The sequence below is a fragment of the Vitis vinifera genome, chromosome 13, assembly GCF_030704535.1.
Source record: "Vitis vinifera cultivar Pinot Noir 40024 chromosome 13, ASM3070453v1".
NCBI lineage: Eukaryota > Viridiplantae > Streptophyta > Magnoliopsida > Vitales > Vitaceae > Vitis > Vitis vinifera.
Genome location: NC_081817.1, coordinates 28,938,514 through 28,964,840, shown reverse-complemented (window position 1 = coordinate 28,964,840; position 26,327 = coordinate 28,938,514). Strand labels below are relative to the sequence as shown.

General features: G+C 33.7%; 3 protein-coding genes across 3 annotated transcripts; 1 reads left to right on the top strand and 2 right to left on the bottom strand.

The window, feature by feature from the left end:
* The first annotated feature begins 5,621 nt into the window (after positions 1 to 5,621).
* Positions 5,622 to 10,568, top strand: LOC109121430 (beta-glucosidase 13). The gene is made up of 13 exons (XM_010661015.3): positions 5,622 to 6,068; positions 6,150 to 6,213; positions 6,892 to 6,950; positions 7,089 to 7,164; positions 7,268 to 7,345; positions 7,507 to 7,594; positions 7,685 to 7,937; positions 8,042 to 8,157; positions 8,746 to 8,966; positions 9,072 to 9,103; positions 9,485 to 9,587; positions 9,695 to 9,803; positions 10,195 to 10,568. The coding sequence occupies exons 1-13, from the start codon at positions 5,931 to 5,933 to the stop codon at positions 10,361 to 10,363; spliced, it is 1,506 nt and encodes a 501-aa protein (XP_010659317.1). The 5' UTR covers positions 5,622 to 5,930; the 3' UTR covers positions 10,364 to 10,568.
* A 10,498-nt stretch (positions 10,569 to 21,066) lies between these two features.
* Positions 21,067 to 22,016, bottom strand: LOC104881327 (retrovirus-related Pol polyprotein from transposon TNT 1-94). The gene is made up of 2 exons (XM_019224628.2): positions 21,206 to 22,016; positions 21,067 to 21,095 (listed from the first exon to the last, which is right to left on the bottom strand). The coding sequence occupies exons 1-2, from the start codon at positions 22,014 to 22,016 to the stop codon at positions 21,067 to 21,069; spliced, it is 840 nt and encodes a 279-aa protein (XP_019080173.2).
* A 3,023-nt stretch (positions 22,017 to 25,039) lies between these two features.
* LOC132254937 (uncharacterized) lies at positions 25,040 to 25,789 on the bottom strand. Its single transcript, XM_059742018.1, has one exon. It carries the CDS (start codon positions 25,787 to 25,789, stop codon positions 25,040 to 25,042), a length of 750 nt encoding a protein of 249 aa, XP_059598001.1.
* Positions 25,790 to 26,327: the final 538 nt, after the last annotated feature.

Genomic DNA, 26,327 nt, shown 5'->3' with positions numbered 1-26,327 from the left:
TCTACCGGTGTTGAAGAAATTATGTCCTCAGTTTGATACTTTACTTTCATTAGATTGTGAGTCGTGTCATTTTGCGAAGCATCATCGTAGTTCTTTAGGCCCAAGGCTTAATAAACGGGCTGAGTCTTTGTTTGAGCTAGTACATTCTGATGTTTGGGGTCCGTGACCTGTTACTTCTCAAACTGGGTTTCGATATTTTGTTACCTTTGTGGATGATTTTTCTCGAATGACTTGGATTTATTTTATGAAGAATCGTTCAGAAGTATTTTCTCATTTTTGTGCCTTCTCTGCTAAGATTAAAACCCAATATGATGTGTCTGTGAAAATATTAAGAAGCGATAATGGAAAAGAATATGTGTCTAACTCATTTCAGAATTACATGAGTCACAATGGGATTCTTCATCAAACATCTTGTGTTGATACTCCTTCTCAAAATGGGGTTGCTGAAAGAAAGAACAGGCATTTACTTGAGACAGCTCGTGCCCTCATGTTCCAGATGAAGGTTCCGAAACAGTTTTGGGCTGATGCAGTTTCCACAGCTTGCTTTCTGATCAACCGTATGCCCACTGTAGTGCTTAAAGGTGATATTCCGTACAAAGTAATACATCCATAGATATCACTTTTTCCACTGGCACCAAGAATTTTTGGATGTACATGCTATGTTAGAGATACAAGGCCTTTTGTTACTAAACTTGATCCTAAGGTGTTACAGTGTGTTTTCTTGGGGTACTCAAGACTGCAAAAGGGCTATAGATGTTTCTCGCCTGATCTTAATAAGTATCTAGTATCAACGGATGTTGTGTTTTCAGAAGACACATCATTTTTCTCTTCACCCACAAGTTCTGCAAGTGAGGAGGATGAAGAATGGCTTGTGTATCAAGTGGTTAATTCAAGACCAACTGTTGGGCAATCAAGTGTGGTCGATTCTGATGCATCTCTTGCTCATTCGGGCCCTGTTGTTAATATTTCTCCTGCTCCAGCCAAACCACCAATTGTTCAGGTGTACTCTCGGCGCCCAGTGACAACCGATACATATCCTGCACCAGCTCCTTCGTCATCTGATCCTTCCAGTGATCTCGACTTTCCTATTAGCCTTCGGAAAGGTAAACGACACTGCAAATCTATCTATTCCATTGCTAACTTTGTGTCTTATGATCACCTGTCATCTTCCTCAAGTGTCCTTGTAGCCTCTATAGATTCTATTTCAGTACTTAAAACTGTTACAGAGGCCCTGAATCATCCTGGTTGGAAGAATGCAATGCTTGAAGAAATCTGTGCATTGGAGGATAATCATACATGGAAACTTGTCGATTTGCCTCAAGGAAAGAAAGTTGTTGGCTGCAAGTGGGTCTTTGCGGTAAAAGTTAATCCTGATGGCTCTGTGGCACGATTGAAAGCCAGGCTTGTAGCTAGAGGATATGCTCAGACATATGGAGTAGACTATTCTGATACTTTCTCTCCAATTGCCAAACTCAATTCAGTTCGACTATTTATTTCTATTACTGCTTCCCAATAGTGGATGATACATCAGTTAGACATCAAGAATGCTTTTCTTCATGGTGATCTAGAGGAAGAGGTCTATCTGGAGCAACCTCCTGGGTTTGTTGCTCAGGGGGAGTATGTGAAGGTTTGTCGTCTGAAAAAAGCTCTCTATGGATTGAAGCAGAGTCCCCGTGCTTGGTTTGGAAAATTCAGTAAGGAGATTCAAGCATTTGGCATGAACAAAAGCGAGAAAGATCACTCCGTTTTCTACAAGAAATCAGCTGCTGGTATCATACTTCTTGTGGTCTATGTCGATGATATAGTTATTACAGGAAATGATCATGCAGGAATCTCTGATCTTAAGACATTCATGCATTCCAAGTTTCATACAAAGGACTTGGGTGAACTGAAGTATTTCCTGGGAATAGAAGTATCAAGGAGCAAGAAAGGGATGTTCTTATCACAAAGGAAGTATGTGCTTGATCTGCTTAAAGAGACCGGTAAGATAGAAGCAAAGCCATGTACTACCCCAATGGTTCCTAATGTACAACTTATGCCAGATGATGGAGATCCCTTCTACAACCCTGAAAGGTATCGGAGAGTGGTTGGGAAGCTGAATTATCTCATCGTGACGCGACCAGATATTGCATATGCAGTAAGTGTTGTTAGTCAGTTCACATCTGCGCCTACAATAAAGCATTGGGCGGCTTTAGAGCAGATTTTGTGCTATCTAAAGAAGGCTCTTGGTCTAGGCATACTATATAGTAGTCAGGGACACACTCGCATTGAGTGTTTTTCTGATGCGGATTGGGCAGGTTCTAAGTTTGATAGAAGATCCACTACAGGTTATTGTGTGTTCTTTGGCGGGAATCTAGTGGCTTGGAAAAGTAAGAAGCAGAGTGTTGTATCCCATTCGAGTGCAGAATCTGAGTACAGGGCCATGGCATAGGCTACTTGTGAAATCATATGGATACATCAACTCTTATGTGAAGTAGGGATGAAGTGCACAATGCCAGCAAAGCTTTGGTGTGACAATCAAGCCGCTCTTCATATTGCTGCGAACCCAGTCTATCATGAAAGAACCAAACACATTGAGGTCGATTGTCGCTTCATTCGTGAAAAGATTGAGGAAAATCTAGTCTCTACTGGCTATGTGAAGACTGGAGAGCAACTTGGGGATATTTTTACAAAAGCTCTAAATGGAACTCGAGTTGAGTACTTTTGTAACAAGCTGGGCATGATCAACATCTATGCTCCAGCTTGAGGAGGAGTGTTAGCTGTATATATCTGTACATACCATAATTTGGTTGTTTCCTTAGGGATAATACCTTCCTAATTCAGGACTCTCAATTGTATATATAAACAAGTATTATTCATCTAATAAAATACAAGGAATTGAGAAATACCTTGATTCAGTTACAATTTTAAAATCAAATGTTTTTCTCAAAAGATAACTTTGAAAATTTTATGTTAAAAAAAAATCATTTAGAGTCCTCAGGATCAAAATCTCATTTTTTAAAGTAATATGCAACCATACCTCAATCGCTTCACATCCTTCTTGGTTTTCAATAAAAATTTTGATTTTGAACAAAACACGTATCAAAGTTTGTGGTCCCAAATAAATGGGATAATTCTAGGCTAAATTCGTGTATATCAATGGGGAATTGGTGAAACCCCCACATAAGAAAATCTTTTCAAAATTTATTTTTGCTACCACATTTGCTACTTGTTGTAATCATATTTATATCTATTTTTTTTTAAGAATTGAATACAAGGTGTGTGTGATAATTGATTATTTCATATATTTTGATCATTTTTGTTATGCTAAATTAAATAACAAGCATGTTAGGATTTCTGCACTTTATTATTTATTATCTAACCCCCCATGTCCTGAGGAAGTTTATTATGAGTTATCTATGCTATCCAGGTATGCTCCCTAATACCCACTTTCTGAATTCTGTAAATATGATTGTCATTATGAATTATACCTATATTTGATAGTGTTTGGGTGTCTTGACATTCGTTACATTGTTCGATTATTTATGATGAAGTGCATGTTGGGTGATATACCATCTAAACTAACCTTTGATGTTTTGTGATAGAGCTTAAGAAGTGGTTCAGGTACGCACCCTAACTCTCCTTTATTGTGATTTGATCTTGTTTGACATGCTATTTTTTGAAATCACCTAGCCTACTTAGGTATCTATAATTAACCAATTAATTGTCACGTTTCCTTCAACTTAGTCAGTAGAGACCTTTATAGGGCTTAGAGGAGTGCTACCTTTCAAAGGTACATTCCCAATAGGTAACCTGATCCCAAAACCTAGACTAAGGTTTTTTAAAGACATGCTTTTTCCAAAACTATGGAGTCATTTTTTTAGGGTTTTATTTCTTATTTTATTTTTCCTTTAAAATAAAATAAAATAAGTGGCGACTCCAACTTTTCTAAAATTAATTTTTCACAAATAAAAAGCGAGTCTCGTTGATAATGCGGGTCCACAGCATGATTTAGTTAATAGAAAACTCTTATGAGTAAGAAAAGATCTCTTCTTTTAGATTTTTGTGCTCAATCTCTAAAGTGTATATACTATATATGCAGAGGTTTCATTCAAGCCATCATCTTAACAAAAGATTCTCCTTTTGTCTTTCAAGTTTTCTTCCCCCCCTTTTTTTTTCTTTTTTCCTAAAAGAGATCTAGCCAATGTTGTGTTTGTCAAATGCTCCAAATCGTTTTTTAACAAGATTCAGTAAACAAGTAACTCTTTATTTTGGATAAGAGTTACATGGCATGCGATTCAATCTATCGAATAAACAATTTGAAGAAAGTTTTTTGAAGAATAAAGATTTTGTTGTATAGGTTTTTGCTTTTCTTTACACTATCTTCAAGACATTTGCATTATTTTCAAACTAGCTAGCATTGTGATGATGGTTGCAGTTAATGACTGGTTGGTAAGATGGGAAATAGACCATTGGTTATGAATAACAATTATGCACATATCTACTAATCATGAAGAATGTTAGTTACGAAGTATTTCTACAATAAATGATTGTATCTAATTCATGTTTGGACAGTAATATATATTTCTACAAATCTTCTTAAGGATATCTTTGATTAATATATAAATTAATGTTTAATACAAAAGGAAATGTGGATGGGATTGTTCTTGACCAACAATGGAAAGACTTGATTAGAGAGGATAATGGGAGATCCTTTATTTCAAAAGTAGGTACGTAGATGATGGAGGGATGGAAGTGTAGTGTCCTATAAAACAATTTAATAGACGTGTTTAACGTGGGAGGAAAAAAAGTTAAATATCTCATCACATCAATTGATTACCAATGTTGGTTGGGTCTTATCTATAGAGCTACCCCTACCTCCCATATATCTCATCACATCAATTGATTACCAATGTTGGTTGGTCTTATCTATAGAGCTACCCCTACCTCCCATTAGTTTCAGTTTTTGGGATGTATCTGGTCCAACACTAACACAACTAGAGTGTATGACAATGTCTGGAGGTTAATCGTACAAGTTGTAAATCTTGATCTTTAGAAAATTCCAAATGTGGGCTTAATGAACATAAGATCTATGGACAGGGCTTGCAAACGACCATCGATTCTTTGCACAATTGTCATATTTTAATCCCTTTAATCTATAAGGAATTTGGAGAATAGCTAGCAACAATCTTTTGATTAGAAAATGTCTTGCAAGGTCTAAAATTAACACATATCCAGAATTGTTCATGGGTTACTTGCTAATTATCTGAAACCCTATTATATAGAAAGGTTAAAGGAGGGACTGGAAGTTATTCAACCATGGCTGTTTATATATCCTGCTATGAAAAGAAACTCATAGATTTCTTATCTGCATGATTGAAGTTTTTGGCAGTATCTACAACATGTCTAATAAATTTATTGTACTAATTAATGCTGAGCAACCGGACAGAAGCATCTTAGCTTGAATGAAAACTCAAGGTACCTTATTGCTAATAAACCAAGAAGACTGGTCGAGCCATCTACTTTACAAATTGGGTAAATAAAGATTAAAGAATGAGATCAAGGATAAAAATTTCTGGTAGAACTATTCCATGTCGGCTTTAAGAAGATCCAAGGGATTATGTGATATCATATACTTATACGCTAATTAATGACTCATTCAAATTAATACTTACTTGTGTCTAGATCTTGAAAACTTGGTCATTGTTAATTAGTGCTTGTGGCATGCGACTTATAAAATAATGGACCAGGATTCATCAGCAAAATCCTATAAATATACAGCCTGTGATCTGTATGATCAAGAGTTACGGACCAAAAACTATGGTATATATGATGATTGTACTAGGTCCCTTATCAATATCGATATCCATGAAAATATCTTATCCTTTGCTTCTAGCTTTCTCTATATATAGAGAGTTCCAAAAGCAAACTTATGTGTAGCAAACTCCGCAATGGCCACTCAAGGTCCTCTTCTCTTCTGTGCCCTTGTCCTAGTCCTCTCCTTTGCCCATTGCCATGGCTCGGCTATGTTCAGCAGGCATAGCTTTCCACCCGGTTTTACATTTGGAGCAGCCTCAGCAGCCTACCAGGTACAACCCCAACATTTTCTATTGATTTTGGGCTACGAGGTTTTTTCAATATATGCATGAACATTTATACTATTATCTCAGTATGAAGGAGCAGCACATCTTAGAGGCAAGAGTATCTGGGATACCTTCACTGCAAAACATCCAGGTCCTCTCTTTCTCTCTGAACCCTGGTCCATCATCAGTTTGGCCTAATCTTGGTAAAGAACGTACAAGCATTATGATAAATGATAATTTTAGCAATACAGAAATATAATACTTAAGGCTACCACAGGGTATGTCCTTCTAAGCCATGTTCGTCCAAATCCAGATTGTGTGCATTTTCCAAGTTTGTAAGTCACCAACCTACTTAAAAGCTTTAAGTTACTAGAACATATATATTTGGACTCATGTTTTTGGTTAAATATATCTAATTCCTCTAGATTTGAAATTTGATCATGCATCTTTTTATTTTGAATGAAAAGGGAAGTGTGTGAAAATAAAAAATAAAAAGAATAAAATAAGTATTTAATGAAATTTCAAACCTATAAAAATTAGATGTATTTAATTAAAAATTTAGGAGAGATAAATGAAATTAACTCGAAATACAATTTTGTCTTTTTTTTTTCTGTTTTTTTTTTACTTGGTTAAATCAAAGAAAAAAAATCTCAAATTCAACAAACCTCATTTGGATCAATATCACTTGTTAAGACTAATTGATGGATAATCCCAACTTTCTACTTGTTAAATGATCAATGATTTGTGTTCTTGAGCTATGCCTATTTTGTTATTTCCATACAAATCTCCCTAGTATTAATTTCTGAAAAGAGGATTGGTGCTGTGACAGAAAAGATCTCGGACCAGTCAACAGGAGATGTAGCCATTGATTTTTATCATAAATATAAGGTAAACCCTAATGCAAATGATCTTTTGTCACTTGTTTCTTGATCCTTGGAATAGCCATCATCCTTATGGTGACTAAATCCTTGGCTTTACAGAATTTATTTTCACTCCTCAAAAATAACTTTAGAATTTATGTTACAGGAGGACATTCAACTGCTGAAGTTCTTGGGTATGGATGCCTTTAGATTCTCCATCTCCTGGACTAGAGTACTACCAAGTAAGAAATTGGGTTATGCCCATGAAGGATATGTATATTTGATTGAATGATTGGCATTAATTGATCCATTAGCTAGGGTAACATATATGAAATTTTGTTTCAGCTGGAAGAGTTAGTGGGGGAGTGAGCACGGACGGCGTCCAATTTTACAACAACATCATTAATGAGCTTGTTGCGAATGGTCATTATCAATCTCCCTTAAAACATTCTTTGTTTTCCAAAATACTTTTTTAAAGAGATTCTTGACAATGATTAAAATTTAATTAATTTAGAAATTATTTTAGAGAAATAGTTTGAAGGACTTATAGTGCATACTTGTATATATCTTGATATCATATGTAGGGTTGAAGCCCTTTGTGACTCTATTCCATTGGGATCTTCCACAAGCCCTTGAAGATGAGTATGGTGGATTCTTAAGCCCTAAAATAGTGTAAGTCGGAACATATGATCATACCTTCATCTACACATTTTATGAAAAATGATCCTATTTAATTAAAGGAAAAGTGTCGATTTGATATAGGGACGATTATCGTAACTATGTTGATTTTTGCTTTAAACAATTTGGGGACCAAGTGAAGCATTGGATCACTTTGAATGAGCCATTCTCCTATGCCTACTATGGCTACTCAACTGGGACTATTGCACCAGGTCGATGTTCGAACTATTCAGGCACTTGTGCCTCTGAGAACTCCGCTACTGAACCTTATAAGGTGGCACACCACCTACTTCTTTCTCATGCTGCTGGTGTGAAATTGTACAAGGAGAAGTATCAGGTTTTTGCTTATTACTTATTACATGCATTTCATTTTGATTAACTAAAGATCAATTTCAAGTCAGACATTGATAGTTTTGAATGATTATATTTGAATGTTTGCAGAAATCTCAAAAGGGAACTATCGGAGTAACCCTACTAACACATTGGTTACAATACAAGTATGCAACCGTTGCAGGTGTCAAGGCCTCCCGTAGAGCCCTTGATTTCATGTTAGGATGGTGAGTCTTGTTAAGCCACTATTTTGATTCAAGACTCGGCAGGTGTTTGGTCAAACTTAATTCTTATAATTTAACAACTTAAGTTGACTTTAAATTAAATTATTCTTAACTTATTGACTTAAAATTCATTTGAAATTATCAAATTAACATATTTACATTCATTAACTAATATTTTTATATTTTCATTGATCTTAAAATATAAATTTATTGGTTAAATATTTATATTTAATATGTTGTACATGTCTAAAATAACTACAAAAAATATTTACTGAAAGATTGTTGTGAATGTCGAGTCAATTGTAAAATATACATTTATTAAATATGGGTAAATGAAATAAAAAATATATATGAAATTCAGAATAAGTTAATTATTTTGACTTAATATTTAAAGTTATTTTTAAGTTAAAGTTATGATATTAGATTATTTTTTAAAACATGTGTAATCAACTTAATGACTTAATTTTAAGTCATTAAATTAAGTCACTAAGTTAATTTACTAAATGTCCTTTTTTTTATTGTAAATATTTAGTTTAGAATATTTCCTCATTGCTTAACTTTTATATGAATTTTTTATTCTTGTGTTTTTAGGTTTTTACATCCAATCACATATGGCGAGTACCCAATGACCATGCAATCCCTTGTGGGGCGTCGACTGCCCAAATTCTCGTCAGCAGAATCCAAAATGCTTAAAGGATCATTTGATTTCGTAGGAATTAATTACTACACTTCAAATTATGCCACTACCTATGCATCAGCAGTAAACAACTTAGAGCTAAGCTGGGAAGTAGATGGCCGATTCAACCTAACCAGTAAGCTTGAAAAACTCAATCTTATGAGCTCAACTATGATTCTTGTTCTCCTTCATGCTTTGCCTTTAGGTGACTAAACCCTTTTTATTTTCTTTGTGGCTACAGCGGAGAAAGGTGGGGTTAACATTGGCCAACCGGTAATGTCTCTATCCTTAGACATCTAAGATTACGTTTGGTTCTTGAAAAAATTGAAAGAAGATGCAAAAAAAAGAAAATATAAAGGAAAAATAGAAGAAAAATAAAAAATGAATTTAAAATTAATAAATTATTTTTATATATTACTTTAAGTTCATTTAATTTATTTTAACTCTTCAGTATAAATATTAAAAATTTTGAAAATATATAAGTGTTCTAATTAATTTTAATTATATTTAATTTTCTTTGATATTTTTTAAAGCATAATCAAACATGAAAAAAAAATTATTTTTTTCTTTGTTTAATGCTTTTTGGGAACCAGACATAACCTATACGAATTCATGAATTCATTACTAAGTGATCTATGGTGTGTGATTTTGTAGACCCAATTGAGTTGGCTTTACATTTGTCCATGGGGAATCAGAAAACTTATGCTTTACATCAAGGAACATTACAACAATCCAACTATTTACATTACCGAGAATGGTAGGCTCAGTGAATTAATTATCAACTTATATTGTTTTTAAGTCATAGAATGATATTTTGGTTTCATTTTAATGTTATTCAAACTATTGTGTAATGGTCTTGTGCAGGAATGGCAACAACAAATAATGCTTCAGTGCCTATGAAAGAAGATCTCAATGATACCTTGAGGATGACATTCCACCGTGGACATTTGTACTATCTCTCAAAAGCTATCAAGTGAGTAATTAAATTTTGCTCACATATTCAATATTCATGAGTATGTGAGTGTTAGGGGTTTAGCCTAAGTACGTAGGCACAATATACAAAATTTGTGCCATTTAAGCTCACGTATGACAAGTTAAGCTTTTAGGTTAAATCCATAATCTAATAATAAGAATATGAAATATTTAACTAAGATGTTGCATTGCATTAGGTCTAGTCTTGAATTTTTTAGGGTATCTTACTATATAGTTGAAATCAAATCTTGCCTTCATCAAGGCTAGAATGTACGACATTGAGGCTTAAGTTGTAATAATACATATATTAGGTCATCTTAAGTTTGAGATATATTTTAAAATACTAGAGTATTATTACTAATATAGTACATGTATGTATGCAATTTTGACAGGGAGGGTGTCAACGTGAAGGGATACTTTGTATGGTCTTTTCTTGACGACTTCGAATGGAATGCAGGTTTCACCGTTCGCTTTGGTCTCAATTATGTGGATTATAAAAATGGTTTAAAGCGATACCCCAAACATTCTGCTTATTGGTTTAAGAAGTTCCTCCAAAAATAAAAAATGTAATCCCAACTATTAAGTGACTTTTGTCATCGTCTAGAATTCAGTATCGTTAATTAGTATTAGTGTGCTAAAAGAGGATCTTCAAGATCTTCACAATGAAAACAATACCTATGAGTATTGTAATATGAGACTTGCTTAACTTAGTATTAATAAGAAGAAAGCCTAGTGTCTTTCTCATTTCATGAAGAATCTTCTATAACCTCAATCTATAACTCTCAATGAGTACAATTTCCTATTGGCATGATTTTTTTAATGACTCAACCAACCATAATCCCCCTTTTTCATGGCTATATGCTAAAAACATAAAACATTAATGAATTTCGAGGTGTTTATTATATATGTAGAAAACAATATTTATTATGACATAAAAAGAAACAAAATTTGAAATGTTTGCAATTGTTTTTTGATGAACATGACGAGCAACAAATAAAAATGTAAATAATATTTCAAAAACTTTTACATTATACATAAGTTTTTAAACATAATTTTTTTTATATAAAAACAATCGAAACCCATTTTAATAACAATTATAAAAAATTGTTTTTTGATAAATGTTTTTGAACTGAAAAGACCCTTAAACATTTTCAAATTGCTTAATCTTTATATATAAAAGAAAAAAAAATAGTAAAATGATTTAAAAAAAGCATGTAAAAATAATCTACTAACTTCAAATTTATTTATCATTTTTTTCTTTTTTTTCTTTTTTATTTTCTTTTCCTTATCTTTTGTTTAAAAATTTTCATGAATGAAGCATAGGTTAATCCATACTAGTTATGTACATAAGATTGATTCATCTCGTAAAGAGTTTTCAAAATAAGTATATAAATGCAGTACTCTATGATTAAATTGCTCGAGTAGAACTGTGTATTTGATAGGAGAATCCAATCCATCAAGATGAAACTTTCCACACTGCCAGCTGCACCTTGTGGTTCACAAAGCTTCACATGCCCTAAAACTGTGTCTGATCTGTTGCTGTAAGCAATTGCGCAGACAAAGATATTAAAACTTGAGATTTCAATGGTCCCATTAGGGTTTATCCAAGATCCGATAAGATGTCAGTAGGCCACACAAGTGTTGACTTTCTGCATGATTTTGAAATTATTACTCAAACTTGCAAGATTTTTTTTTTTCTCCTTTTTCAACATAGATACTTTTACTATAATTATTTGAGTGGATATATCTGAAGTAAGATTTCATCCATGAAAATTTTTGGCCATTAAACAAAAGAAATTCTTCAAATTTCATCCTTTTAATAAGTTAGTTCTTCGAGGACAATTATTTTTCATACATATATCTTTTGTCCGTTTCAATAATTGAAAACCAACAACAGTGGTGAGGTACAAGCCCATTCAGCCATTCTCCATTATTAATGTCTGGTCTGCACTCTGCAGGGCCAGAAGAGCATAAATTTATTTGGATCTTTTTATCTACCACCTTTTCCTAATTCATTTCTAGATTTGTTCAGTTGCTTTTCGATTATTTCCACTTTCTTTTGGCCTTTTTCTGGATTCAAAAGATTTTGAACACGTGAAAACTGTCAAGTACTCCATTTCTTGGCGGGAGATTTTGAGAAAAATATAGTAACTTTAAACAAATACAATTGAAAGTTATCTTTCGAGCAGACAACTTCAATTAAATCTCGAAGTTTTCTTTAAAAAATGCAATTTAAAGACAATTATCAATTGATGTCATAAAAAATGGTTATTTTAAAAACCCACAACCACATCAAAATTTATATGGCAACATTTTCTATCATCAATGCTATCTACCCTAGTTAGATATTAGGTTCTTCGGTGTATCTTTTTTTAAGTATCAAACATGTACCAATAACTAGATGATATATACATTTTTAAGTCTCATTATTTATATTTTAGTCTCGTTTATTTGTATATTTATATCTTTATATCATTTATTTGTATTTTTATTTAACGGTCTTGATCTCCCCATACACATTTAATAGTTCAGATTTAAAGTTTTATAGGTAGCATTATGGTATCTTAACATTTTCTTAAGCATTATTGGTAGGCATTATTCAAAGATTGGTAGTTGATCAGTAATGTATGTGTATGGAGAGATCAAAGATTGGCTCTTTAATTTTATTCAAACTATAAAGATGTTACGTATGTTTTAAGTAACACCCATGTTTCAACCACTAATTAACTAATGATAGAAATTGATCAAGAAGTTGTAGTCTGAATAAATTAAATGCGAGTCCAAAACTTTCCAAATACAATTAATTAAATAGGACTTTCAATGATGTGACTTGCTGGGCATTATCCAAAGCAAACTAGAAATGGACATGGCATATACATAGTTATGGAAAGCTAGAATTGGGTCATTAACATCAACTTGGAGGACAAGATGTCTTGTTTCTAGTGGAACTTTAGGATCCGGCATAGTGGTGTGCCCCACTCAAGGACAATCCTTGAAAAGCTAAGCATTAACTTACACTTTGATCTTGATATTAACATCATAGTATTAGGGTTACTTTTCTTGGTCATGGTCATATGTATTGACATCATATGTATTTACTTTTCTTGGTCAAAGGATCATCAAAAAGCAAGCCAAAAGGTTAATTAGGACCCTTTCTCAAATGGGACCCCACCATTAACAGGAGTACTAAGATAAAAGCTATGAGTTTAGTGGTGTAAACCCTATATTATCCTTCTAGTTATGGTCTACGTAATTGAAGAAAAATCTGATGTGGAAAATAAAGTCTTGTTTGACATGAAAATAGTTTTAGAAAAACATGAAAATAAGTTTGATTAAAAAAAAAAATCAGAAAACTATTTTCTATTATTAAAAATAGATAAAAAGTGTTAGAAAATATATAGTTCTTCAGTTATTTTTATTTATTTTATGAGAGTTGTTTTAAAAAATAATTATATAGATATGAAAAATCATTAAAAATAAAAAATTGCCTTTAAAATATAGTTAAAAATCTATATAAAAAAAAAAGGTTAAAAGACATTTCACATTCTCAAATATACTTTTATTTTACAAAACCTAATAAAATAGTTTTCAAAAATTGTTTTCAATAATTGCTTTCGAGAATATTTATCAAACAAAGCATGACATTTCCAAATGAACAACATATTAAGATGACAATTTCATGTTATTTTGGAATTATCACAAATGTATGGTCAAATAATTATGTATAATAAATAAACGAGAAGGTAAGTAAATATTGAATCTTACAGATGGTTGATCGAGGCTAGAGTTTGGCTCTATGTCCTTAAGACAAATTTGTCTCGCACTCGTGCTTACGATTTGTTGACAATCGTCTCCCAGGATACAACCATTACTTTCTTGTGATAGTAACACTCCAAATCACAAGAAACAACAAATCACTTGATGACTTGAACTCTTTTGAATACCAAGCACTTGGAAGAAATGAGAAGAAGTGGAGAGAATTAATGATGGAATGAATGAGAAATGCCATGGGGAGGGGGGGCGCTATTTATAGATTTTCTGGTGACTCTTAGAAGAGATGTGTCTTAAATACTTGACACAAGTTGTGTCCATTAGGAAGAGTTGTGTCTAATTGAAACGGTATGTCTTGATTTCCATTCACCTATAAATATCCCAACAATCCCCCACATGAATGGAAATTGACTTTAAAAAGGCAAATGGAAAACTAAATAATCAAGAGAGTACAAAATTGGAAAGTGATTGCATCAGGATAGGTAGTTTGTGGCTTTGAACCTTCCTTAATGAAATACTATCGGATTTACTAGCTAATTAGTGAATGTGATGTCTTGAACTGTCAACTAGTAAATCCAATAGTATTTCACTATGGAAGGTTCAAAGCCACAAACTACCTATCCTAATGCAACCACTTTCCAATTTTGTACTCTCTTGATTGTTTAGTTTTCCGTTTGCCTTTTTTAAGTCAATTTCCATTCATGTGGGGGATTGTTGGGATATTTATAGGTGAATGGAAATTAAGACATACCATTTCAATTAGACACAACTCTTCCTAATGGACACAACTTGTGTCAAAGGATATGTCAAGTATTTAAGACACGTCTCTTTTAAGAGTCACCAAAAAACCTATAAATAGCCTCCCCCTATGGCATTTCTTCTTTGAATGAAATGGTGGCTTAGCCATCTTGGCTTCCACACACACTTCACATTTATGTTTAAAATCAATGCTAAAAGAAGGCAACAAATTCATGTTAATCAACCTTTTTTAAAGTTTTATTGTTAACATGTCCTAACCTATCATGCCACAAAGTAAAAGACTCAATCAAGTAAACAAAAGTACTTCCTTTATTATTATTGAAATCACGCTTAACAGTCATTACATTCATCTTAAATAGGCCATTGGTCATATACCCCTTGCCCACATACATCCCATTTTTCATGAATACAAATTTGTCAGACTTGAAAACTAACTTGAACCCATTTTTGCTAAGCATAGAACCAAAAACAAGATTCTTGAAAATATCAGGCACATGTAGCACATCTATGAGAATAAGTTCTTTTCCAGAAGTCATCTTTAGCACCACTTTTCCAATTCCCACAACCCTAGAAGTCATCTTTAGTTTATTAACTGCGTAGGCTATGTATGGACGCGTGCAATTCATGACACACATTAAACTATCTATGATACGAGAATATTCCAATTGGTCAATTGTTGGACCATTATTTTTAGCTAAATGTAGATTTAAATCTACTGGTGTCTTAATTGGATTATCATCATATTGGTTAAACCGTTTAAGAATTTTCTCAATGTAATGACATTGAGATAATATTAGTCCACTAGATGTCTTGGCTATTTTTATAACTAAGATCACATCTGTGACACCCATGTCTTTCATATCAAAATAACTGGTCAACATTTTCTTGGTAGCTTTAATGACATCATTATTGTTACCAATAATTAACATATCATCCACATATAGGCACACAATGACATACTCACTTTGTGTATTCTTTGTATATACACATTTATCACATTCATTAATTTTAAAATCATTTGACAACATTACTTTGTCAAATTTCTCATGCCATTGTTTTGGTGCTTGTTTTAACCCATATAGGGACTTTATCAGCTTACACACCTTCTTTTCTTGTCCAGGAGCAACAAACCCTTCAGGTTGTTCCATATATATTTCTTCTTCTAACTCGCCATTTAAAAAGGTTGTCTTAACATCCATTTGATGAATTTCCAAATTATGCAATGTTGCAATAGCAATTAACACTCTAATAGATGTTATTCTCGTAACTGGTGAATATGTTTCAAAGAAATCAAGGCCTTCCAGTTGCTTAAATCCTTTATCTACCAATCTAGCCTTGTACTTATCTATTGTTCCATCAGGCTTCCTCTTTTTCTTGAAGATCCATTTGCAACCCAAAGGTCTATTTCTTGGTGGTAAATCCACCAATTTCCATGTGTGGTTATGCATGATGGATTCAATTTCACTATTGATAACCTCTTTCCAAAATGGGGCTTCTGGTGTTGACATTGCTTCTTTGAATGTCTTAGGTTCATTATCTAACATGTAAGTTAGATAATCCGGGCCAAAAAAACTGTCTTCTTGGCTCTCTTACTGCGTCTTGGTTCTTCCTCATTTTGATGATTACCATTTGCAGTATCATAAGTTCTCTTATTTGAATTTACTTCTTGCTTTTCTTTACAAGGAAAAATATTCTCAAAAGATGGCGCATTCCTAGACTCAATAATTGTATCTTCATGTATATCAGGAATGCCAGACTTATGTACAAGAAAACGATATGCACTACTATTGTTTGCATATCCAATAAATATACAATCAATAGTTTTAGGCCCAATCTTAACTTGTTTAGGTTTTGGCACTCCTACTTTAGCCAAACACCCCCACACTTTCAAACATTTGTAAGAGGGTTTGTGACCCTTTCATAACTCATATGAAGTTACATCCTCATTCTTGTGTGGTATCTTGTTAAGAATGTAGTTTTCAGAAAGAATTGTTTCCCCCCATAAGTTTTGGGGTAGACTCGAACTTATCAACATAGCATTCTTAATTTCCTTTAATGTACGGTTCTTGCACTCAGCAACACCGTTCAATTAAGGTGAATAAGGAGCAATAGTTTGGTGGATTATTCCATGTTCTGAACAAAATTCTCTAAAAGGAGCTTCATACTCTCCACCTCTATCACTTCTTATTGCCTTAATCTTTCCACTAAGTTGATTTTCAACCCCATTCTTGTAATGTTGAAACACATCTAAGGCCTCCTCTTTGCTTCTTAGCAAATCCACATAATAGTATCTTGTACTGATAGAAACCATGATTTACGCAGCGGAAACAAATCATGATGAAACAAGCATGGAGGCAAGCCAAAACCAAATGTAAAAGACTGACCTTTTTCTCTACTGAAAACGCCCACAATCTCCTACAATCTTCTGTTGTTTACCTTATCAATTTCCGGACTATGATTTCTGAGTGGGCAAAAAAAAAAACAATCGCTAAGGTTTTGTCACTCTCTTTTCTGTTTCTAATATACCTCTCTTCGATGGGAAGAAGATCGCTTTCTTAGAAACTCTTAAGCGTATAATTTGCTTCCAGAAAAACCGATATAAGCGTGACTCTCTTTCCCTTAAAATGCTCATTTTAAATAAATTAGATTATCTATTTTTAATTAAATAAAATTTAATTAAAAACTAATCTATCATTTATTTAAAACACATAATTCATGTATAGTCCAAATAATTAAGGCACAACAGGGACCGCAGGAATAAAATTAACAAGGCTACTAATTATAATAAGAATTCATACAGGACCAGTATATTCTCATTATAATTAATCACAAATTATACCACTAAAAATTCATGATTGAACTCCTTATTAATCTTACAATTCCATTACATAATAATTTATGTTTCCCACGTTAAGATTACAGATGCTATTTACATCAAACAAATTACTGACAATTTATTTGAGTAACAATAGATCTTCAAGATTGTCGCTTAACTTAATTCATGTGTCGGATAAAAATCCACCTGCAGGGTTTACACTATGAAACCTTATAAGCTTACTTAAAGTGCATCATCAATCTCTATACTGAGACGTGGATTCAATCATTATTTAATACATCGCAAACATAAAGCGTCTTTGTCCAACTCATCGAGTCCTATCGCTCCAATAAATGAAACTCACTCTTTAATGAATCAAAACACAAGACATTTTATATTTGCTCATATTAATTAAATCATGATTAAAAACATAAATCTTATTTCTAATGTCCTAGAGAATATGTTTTAACAGTCAGTACAAAACATTCATTCTCTACTTGGTCCAGTTAGTTATATATAAAATATACTAACACAATTATTATTAAATTATGCCGAAAGATTAATTTATCTAATGCAAATCTCCAATTAAATACAAAGAAATAATTGTTTATAGAATGACATCATAATAACATACTATTAAATTCACGCTTATGCATGGTTAATAGTATATCTCTATCAATCTCCCACTTAGACTTATAACCATGCATCTGCTACTTTAACCCCCATTCCTTCTACATGTCTTTCAAAAGTCGTGGACGATAAGCTCTTTGTAAAAGGATCTGCTAGGTTGTTTTCCGATGCAATCTTCATCACCACCACATCACCCCTTTGAACTATGTCTCGTATCAAGTGATACTTACGCTCTATGTGTTTTGCCCTTTTATGGCTCCGTGGCTCTTTCGAGTTTGCAACCGCCCCGCTATTATCACAATAAAGTGTAATAGGCGATTGAACCGAAGGAACCACACCTAGATCCAAAAGGAAGTTTCTAAGCCACACAACTTCCTTGGCTGCCTCAGAGGCTGCCACATATTTAGCTTCCATGGTGGAGTCAGCAACACAAGTTTGCTTGATACTCCTCCAACTAATGGCTCCACTTCCTAAGACAAAAACATTTCCCGAGGTAGATTTCCGAGAGTCCTGATCAGATTGAAAATCTGAATCTGTATACCCTATGGGCACAAGATTTTCTGACTGGAAAACTAACATATAATCTCTGGTTCTTTTTAAGTACTTGATTATATGTTTAACTGCAGTCCAATGTTCTCTTCCCGGGTTAAACTGAAATCTGCTTACCATGCCAACAGCAAAACAGATATCGGGTCTAGTACACAACATCGCATACATGAGACTTCCTACTGCAGAAGCATAAGGAACTGCCTTCATGCTTTCTATCTCTTCAGGAGTCTTAGGAGACTGATCCTTAGATAGAACGATTCCATGTCTAAAAGGAAGAAAACCCTTATTTGAACCCTGCATGTTGAAACGATTGAGAATAGTATCAATATAAAGTGCCTGGGATAAGCCTATCATCATTTTCTTGCGATTTCACATAAGCTTGATCCCAAGAATATGAGCAGCTTCTCCCAAGTCCTTCATATCAAAACGCTGAGACAACCAGTCCTTGACCGAAGTCAACATACCTATACAATTTCCTATAAGTAGAATATCATCCATGTATAGTACCAAAAACACCACCTTCTTACCATTCCACTTCTTATACACGCAAGACTCATCATGACATTGATCAAAACCAAAAGTCTTGATCGTCTGGTCAAAACAAGTATTCCAAGATCTAGATGTCTGTTTAAGGCCATAAATGGACCTATTCAATTTGCATAGCAAATGTTCTTGCCCATTTGTTATGAAACCTTCTGGTTGCTTCATATAGATGCATTCATCAAGACTTCCATTTAAGAAAGCTATCTTGACATCCATTTGCCAAATTTCATAATCGAAATAAGCTGTAATGGATAAGAGAATTCTAATAGACTTAAGCATGGCTACTGGCGAAAAAGTTTCCTCATAATCGATCCCTTCTTTCTGAGTATACCATTTCGCAACAAGCCTAGCTTTATAAGTTTGCACTTTTCCGTCTATACCTCTCTTTTTCTTATAGATCTACTTACATCCAATGGGTTTCACCCCTTTAGGTGGTTCTACAAGTTCCCAGACTTGATTAGAGTACATAGACTCCATCTCAGATTTCATAGCTACAAGCCACTTATCAGCATCTTTATCTTGTAGTGCATCGTCGTAACATACTGGTTCGGTATTCACTTCTTCAGGGATTCTATCAAATGCTTCTCCCAAGAGTGTATATTGAACCGGTGGTCGTCTTGTTCTCCCACTACGACGAAGTACTACAGGTTGTTCAGCCACACCTTCATCTTGCTGTGGCTGTAAGGCCGGCAAGTTTATGACTGGTGGGACCACATCCTGTACTTCATCAATATATTCTTCAAACGGCACATGTACTGGTGCTTCAACATTTTCTTCATCACCAACAGGCAATGAAATGTCAGAAGTTTCAAATTTCGGTCCACTAACATTTCTCCCACTACGTTGAGGTAACGGAATGTCAGCTCCGACCATGAATGGTTCAGGTTCATGTTCTGATGGAAAAATTCTAGCTGGTATGGTGTCTCCTCTCAACTCATTTAAGGCTAATTGGCTTTTGGGAATATGGTTTCTAATATAGTTTTCCTCAAGATAATGTGCATTGGTGCTAACAATGATCTTTTTATATTTAGGACTATAAAATAAACCACCTTTCGTTCATCTAGGATATCCAATAAAGAAACATAATTCTGTTTTTGTTTCCAACTTATCTGTTTTCCCTTTCAACACATGTGTTGGACAACCCCACATCCGAACATGTTTCAGGTTGGGCTTACGTCCAGTCCACAATTCTGTAGGAGTCTTAGGTACTGACTTAGAAGGAACTAAATTCAGAATGTATGCTGCTGTCTCAATTGCATGTCCCCATAATGAAATTGGCAAATCTGAATAACTCATCATTGATCTAACCATTTCCATAAGTGTCCTATTTCTTCTTTCTGCTACACCATTCTGTTGTGGCATACCAGGTGCAGATAACTGTGAAGTAATCCCTTGTTCTGATAAAAAGGTAATGAATTCCCTAGAGATGTATTCTCCACCATGGTCAGACCGTAATGTCTTGATATATTTTCCATGTCGCTGCTCCATTTCTGCCTTGAATGCTTTGAATTTCTCAAAACACTCAGACTTACGGCACAATAAGTAAATATATCCATACCTTGAGTAATCATCTGTGAATGTCACAAAATACTCAAAACCACCCCTAGCTTGGACACTCATTGGACCACACAAATCAGAATGGATTAATTCAAGAACATCGTTGGCTCTATTACCCTTTAAGGGAAAAGGTCTCTTAGTCATTTTTCCTTCTAGACAGGATTCACACGTTGGTAGTGCCTCCACTTTCAATGAACTCAAAGGTCCATCTTTAACCAACAAAGAAATTCTATCTAAATTAATATGACCAAGTCTCAAATGCCAAAGATAAGTATAGCTCAATTCAATAGGACGCTTTCTTTTCAATGGTGCGACAATATCAAAGTTATTTACTTCAGAATTAGTAAGTTGCAGTTCAGGTGTAACTTTAAGAATATATAAACTATCAATTAAAGAGCCAGAACATATCATTTGTTCTCTAAATTTAATAACGACAGAATCATCATAAAATTCATTAAAACAAACAGAATATCCGTTCTTACTCAAACTAGAAATTGGAATCAAATTCCTTCTAATCGAAGGAACATACAAGACATTCTTTAAAAACAATGTTCTATTATTCTTAAAATTCAAAGCAATGTTTCCTACAGCTAAAACTGCAACTTCAGAGCCATTTCCCAGAAAAATGTTCACTTCCCCTTTACTTAGCTGGCGTGTTTCCTGAAACCCCTGCAATGAATTGCAGACATGATTAGTGGCTCCTAAGTCTACACACCATTGGTGTGTAGTCAACACCGCTAAACAAGTTTCAACAACCAGTAAATGAAAAGGAGATGTACCTTGTTTTTTCTTGGCTAGCCATGTCGGACATTGTAGCTTCCAGTGACTAGGTTGCTTGCAGTGAAAACACTTACCTTTCGGCTTTTTCACAACACCATTTACACCATTAGCAGCACCATTGTTGTTTGGCTTAACATTTTTCTTTTTCTTACCCTTTTTCTGGACAGATGAAAAAACTCGCTCAATGTTAAGCACAACAGGTGCAGCTCCTTGCTTAATAATAGTCTGAGCAGCTACCAGCTCATTCAGCAGTTTAGACAAAGTAAAATCCATTTTATTCATGTTATAGTTCAAACGAAACTGCTGAAAACTGGGAGGCAGAGTGTTCAAGACCATCTCAATCTGAGTAGCCTTGTCAACTTCAGCACCTAGAACCTCCATGTCATTCAGAAGACTCATCATCTTCAAAACATGAGTTCTTACTTGAGTTCCTTCCTCCATTTTAGAAGTCAGGATCTCCCTTAGTGTGTTCTGCCTTGCTGCACTAGTTTGGTCTCCAAACATCTCCTTGAGATTTTCTAAGATGTCATAAGCTGTATCCATTTTCTGATGCTGATGTTGCAAAACATTTGACATAGATGCCAAAATGTAACATCGCGCCATCTCATCAGCTTTAACCCATTTCTGGTGAGCCTTAATTTGATCTTGAGTGGCACCTTCACCGGGTTTTTCAAGACACACTTCACTGAGCACAAACTTATATTCTTCTGCAGTAAGCAAAATGTCCAAATTTCTTTTCCAATCAACATAGTTAGGACCCTCAAGCTTCTTTTGGGTTAGGATATTGGCTAAGGGATTGAAAGATGTCATTCTGTCACAAGATTATGCATAAAATAAAATTACAGCAATTCAATAATAATCAAAAACTGAATTTAAACCAAGATTGCATAATAACAATAATGACAGCAAAATTCATATATGCATCATAACATCCATGGACAGTAATCTCGATGGGAGAACTAAACTAAACATATGTTATGCATATAAAAGCAACATAAGATCAACATGTACCACTCGATGGGAGAAAACATGCCTCTTAAATATAAATGTGAAATTATTACTTCTAGTCTATGTCCCTAATTAATTTACTCAGATAGAGAGATAAATAAATATAGACAATACTAGAAGAGTTACAGTGATTACATCAAAACATATCATCTGCCGATGAGGAAGAAAATGTAAGTAATCACAACTAGCAACTCTTGAAATACTCACAAATTAATGGAAATAAATGAGCTGCTGGTTTACTAAAACATTCATGTTATCAAAACCAAAATTGCAGCAAGCATGTTCTGATTTGCGATAGAAAAATAACCTTACAAAAATCAGCAATAAACACCAATGTTCAGCCATGTAGCATTCTAATTATTGTCTTTTGCGCAGTCTACAATAGTACAATCTTATTGTAGAAACTCGCATGGCAAATCACCAAAATCACAAATGAAATTATGCATGACATTCGGATGAACAGCAGTGAACTTATGCACTTATATTTAAAAAATTGCAACCATTATCACTCTTGATTTGCGGTAATTAGAAGCATTCAACAATACAATATTATAATTGAAGCATTTGATGAAAACGGCAGCCATTAACATCCTTATATGCAATATAATATTATAATATAAAACACCCATCATCATGCCAATCTTTGTTGAATTCAAAAAGAACAAACCAAGAGCAATATAATATTAATAATTGTGGTAATGTTAACAAAACCCAATCTGCGTGTTAACATCAATGAACATATGCATATTCATATAACAACTGCAGCCATTATCTCTTGCATTTTCAAAATTGAGTCTCTTTAATCCAACGCATATAACTCTTTTTCCATAACAAATCAAAAACGACAGTACGAATAATACCTCCAAACGAGTTTCAGACCTGGCTCTGATACCAATTGATAGAAACCATGATTTACGCAGCGGAAACAAATCATGATGAAACAAGCATGGAGGCAAGCCAAAACCATATGTAAAAGACTAACCTTTTTCTCTACTGAAAACGCCCACAATCTCCTACAATCTTCTGTTGTTTACCTTATCAATTTCCGGACTATGATTTCTGAGTGGGCAAAAAAAAAACAATCGCTAGGGTTTTGTCACTCTCTTTTCTGTTTCTAATATACCTCTCTTCGATGGGAAGAAGACCGCTTTCTTAGAAACTCTTAAGCGTATAATTTGCTTCCAGAAAAACCGATATAAGCGTGACTCTCTTTCCCTTAAAATGCTCATTTTAAATAAATTAGATTATCTATTTTTAATTAAATAAAATTTAATTAAAAACTAATCTATCATTTATTTAAAACACATAATTCATGTATAGTCCAAACAATTAAGGCACAGCAGGGACCATAGGAATAAAATTAACAAGGCTACTAATTATAATAAGAATTCATACAAGACCAGTATATTCTCATTATAATTAATCACAAATTATACCACTAAAAATTCATGATTGAACTCCTTATTAATCTTACAATTCCATTACATAATAATTTATGTTTCCCACGTTAAGATTACAGATGCTATTTACATCAAACAAATTACTGACAATTTATTTGAGTAACAATAGATCTTCAAGATTGTCGCTTAACTTAATTCATGTGTCGGATAAAAATCCACCTGCAGGGTTTACACTATGAAACCTTATAAGCTTACTTAAAGTGCATCATCAATCTTTATACCGAGATGTGGATTCAATCATTATTTAATACATCGCAAACATAAAGCGTCTTTGTCCAACTCATCGAGTCTTATCGCTCCAATAAATGAAACTCACTCTTTAATGAATCAAAACACAAGACATTTTATATTTGCTCATATTAATTAAATCATGATTAAAAACATAAATCTTATTTCTAATGTCCTAGAGAATATGTTTTAACAGTCAGTACAAAACATCCATTCTCTACTTGGTCCAGTTAGTTATATATAAAATATACTAACACAATTATTATTAAATTATGCCGAAAGATTAATTTATCTAATGCAAATCTCCAATTAAATACAAAGAAATAATTGTTTATAGAATGACATCATAATAACATACTATTAAATTCACGCTTATGCATGGTTAATAGTATATCTCTATCAGTACAATCATCTATAAAGGCAATAAAATACATTTTTCCTCCTCTTGTTTGTACAAACTTTAAATCATAGATGTCACTATGAATTAAATCCAAAGGTTATGTGTTCCTTTCAATTGAATGAAACAGTGGCTTAACCATCTTGGCTTCCACACACACTTCACATTTATGTTTAAAATCAATACTAAAAGAAGGCAACAAATTCATGTTAATCAACCTTTTTAAAGTTTTATTGTTAACATGTCCTAACCTATCATGCCACAAAGTAAAAGACTCAATCAAGTAAACGAAAGTACTTGCTTTATTATTATTGAAATCACGCTTAACAGTCATTACATTCATCTTAAACAGGTCATTGGTCATATACCCATTTCCCACATACATCCCATTTTTCATGAATACAAATTTGTTAGACTCGAAAACTAACTTGAACCCATTTTTGCTAAGCATAGAACCAGAAACAAGATTCTTGCCAATATCAGGCACATGTAGCACATCTGTGAGAACAAGTTCTTTTCCAAAAGTCATCTTCAACACCACTTTTTCCAATTCCTACAACCCTAGATGTGGTAGAATTTCCCATGATCAAATTTCTACCATTGATTGGTACATATGTAAAGAACATGTTTCTTTCTCCACAAACATGACGGGTGGCACTTGTGTCAACCCACCATTCATTTGGATAATCTACCATGTTGGCTTCAAACAGTACCAATGCTGAAAGCATGTTTGCCAACTCCTATTCCTCAATCACATGTGATTTATTTTCCTTACTTTGTTCTTTCAAGTGACAATCCTTGGCACTATGGCCTTGCACTTGCTTATTGCAAATGTAACACTTCCTAGCAAACTTCTTGTATTTGTTCTTCCCTTGACTTGGACCTTCACCAAAGTGCTTTCTCTTTTTATTAGCCTTTGGTTCCACCAAGTTTGCCTTGGACTCCATGGGATGTTTTCCCACTTTCTTCTCAAAGACATGATTATCTTCCTCAATTTTCAGTCTCACAATCAAGTCCTCAAGCCCCATTTCCTTGTGCTTGTGTTTCAGATAATTCTTGAAGTCCTTCCAAGATGGTGGTAACTTTTCAACAATTGCTGCAACTTGAAAGGACTCACTTAATTCCATCTTCTCAGCATGTAATTCATGCAAAATTATTTGAAGCTCTTGGACTTGGCTTGTCACTGTCTTAGAGTCAACCATTTTGTAATCTAGAAATTTGCCAACTATGAATTTTTTCATGCCAACATCTTCAGCCTTGTATTTCTTCTCCAAAGACTCCCACAGCTTCTTAGTTGTCTTCACTTGACTATACACATTATACATCGTGTTGTCAAGTCCATTGAGGATGTAATTTTTGCATAGAAAATCTGAATGTTTCCATGCTTCAACTGCTGCCACAATTTGCTTGTCAGTCTCTCCCTCCTTTAAGGTAGGTGCATCTTCATGCAACACTTTGGCCAAGTTAAGTGTTGTGAGATAAAACAACATCTTTTGTTGCCACCACTTGAAGTCCAACCTAGTGAATTTCTCTAGTTTCTCACCATGGGTAGTAGCAGGTGTAACAACAGGGGTATTAATAATATTTGTAAAGTCATGTTATTAACTATATTAAAAACACAGATATACTCAAAAGATTAAAAACAAATTCGTCTTAAGGACATAGAGTCAAACTCTAGCCTCGATTAACCGTTTGTAAGATTCAATATTTACTTACCTTCTCGTTTATTTATTATACATAATTATTTGACCATATATTTGTGATAATTCCAGAATAATAATCTTAAGACGACATTCTTTTCAATCTTTTGCTTATATTTGTGTTTTTAATACAGTTAATAACATGGCCTTTACTAATATTATTGATACCCCAGTTGTTACACCTACTACTAACCATGGTGAGAAAATATTAAAAAGAATATCGTCTTAAGATTGTTATTCTAGAATGATCACAAATGTATGGTCAAATAATTATGTATAATAAATAAATGAGAAGGTAAATAAATATTGAATCTTATAAACGGTTGAT

Excerpts from the sequence above, each read along its gene's own strand:
- LOC109121430 (XM_010661015.3), top strand. The coding sequence starts at position 5,931 with ATGGCCACTCAAGGTCCTCTTCTCTTCTGTGCCCTTGTCCTAGTCCTC. Across the intron at positions 7,346-7,506 it reads TAATGAGCTTGTTGCGAATG|GGTTGAAGCCCTTTGTGACT; the intron begins GTCATTATCAAT and ends TATCATATGTAG. Across the intron at positions 9,804-10,194 it reads TATCTCTCAAAAGCTATCAA|GGAGGGTGTCAACGTGAAGG; the intron begins GTGAGTAATTAA and ends CAATTTTGACAG.
- LOC104881327 (XM_019224628.2), bottom strand. The coding sequence starts at position 22,016 with ATGACATCTTTCAATCCCTTAGCCAATATCCTAACCCAAAAGAAGCTT. Across the intron at positions 21,096-21,205 it reads GCTAGCCAAGAAAAAACAAG|GGGTTTCAGGAAACACGCCA; the intron begins GTACATCTCCTT and ends AATTCATTGCAG.
- LOC132254937 (XM_059742018.1), bottom strand. The coding sequence starts at position 25,789 with ATGTTGTTTTATCTCACAACACTTAACTTGGCCAAAGTGTTGCATGAA.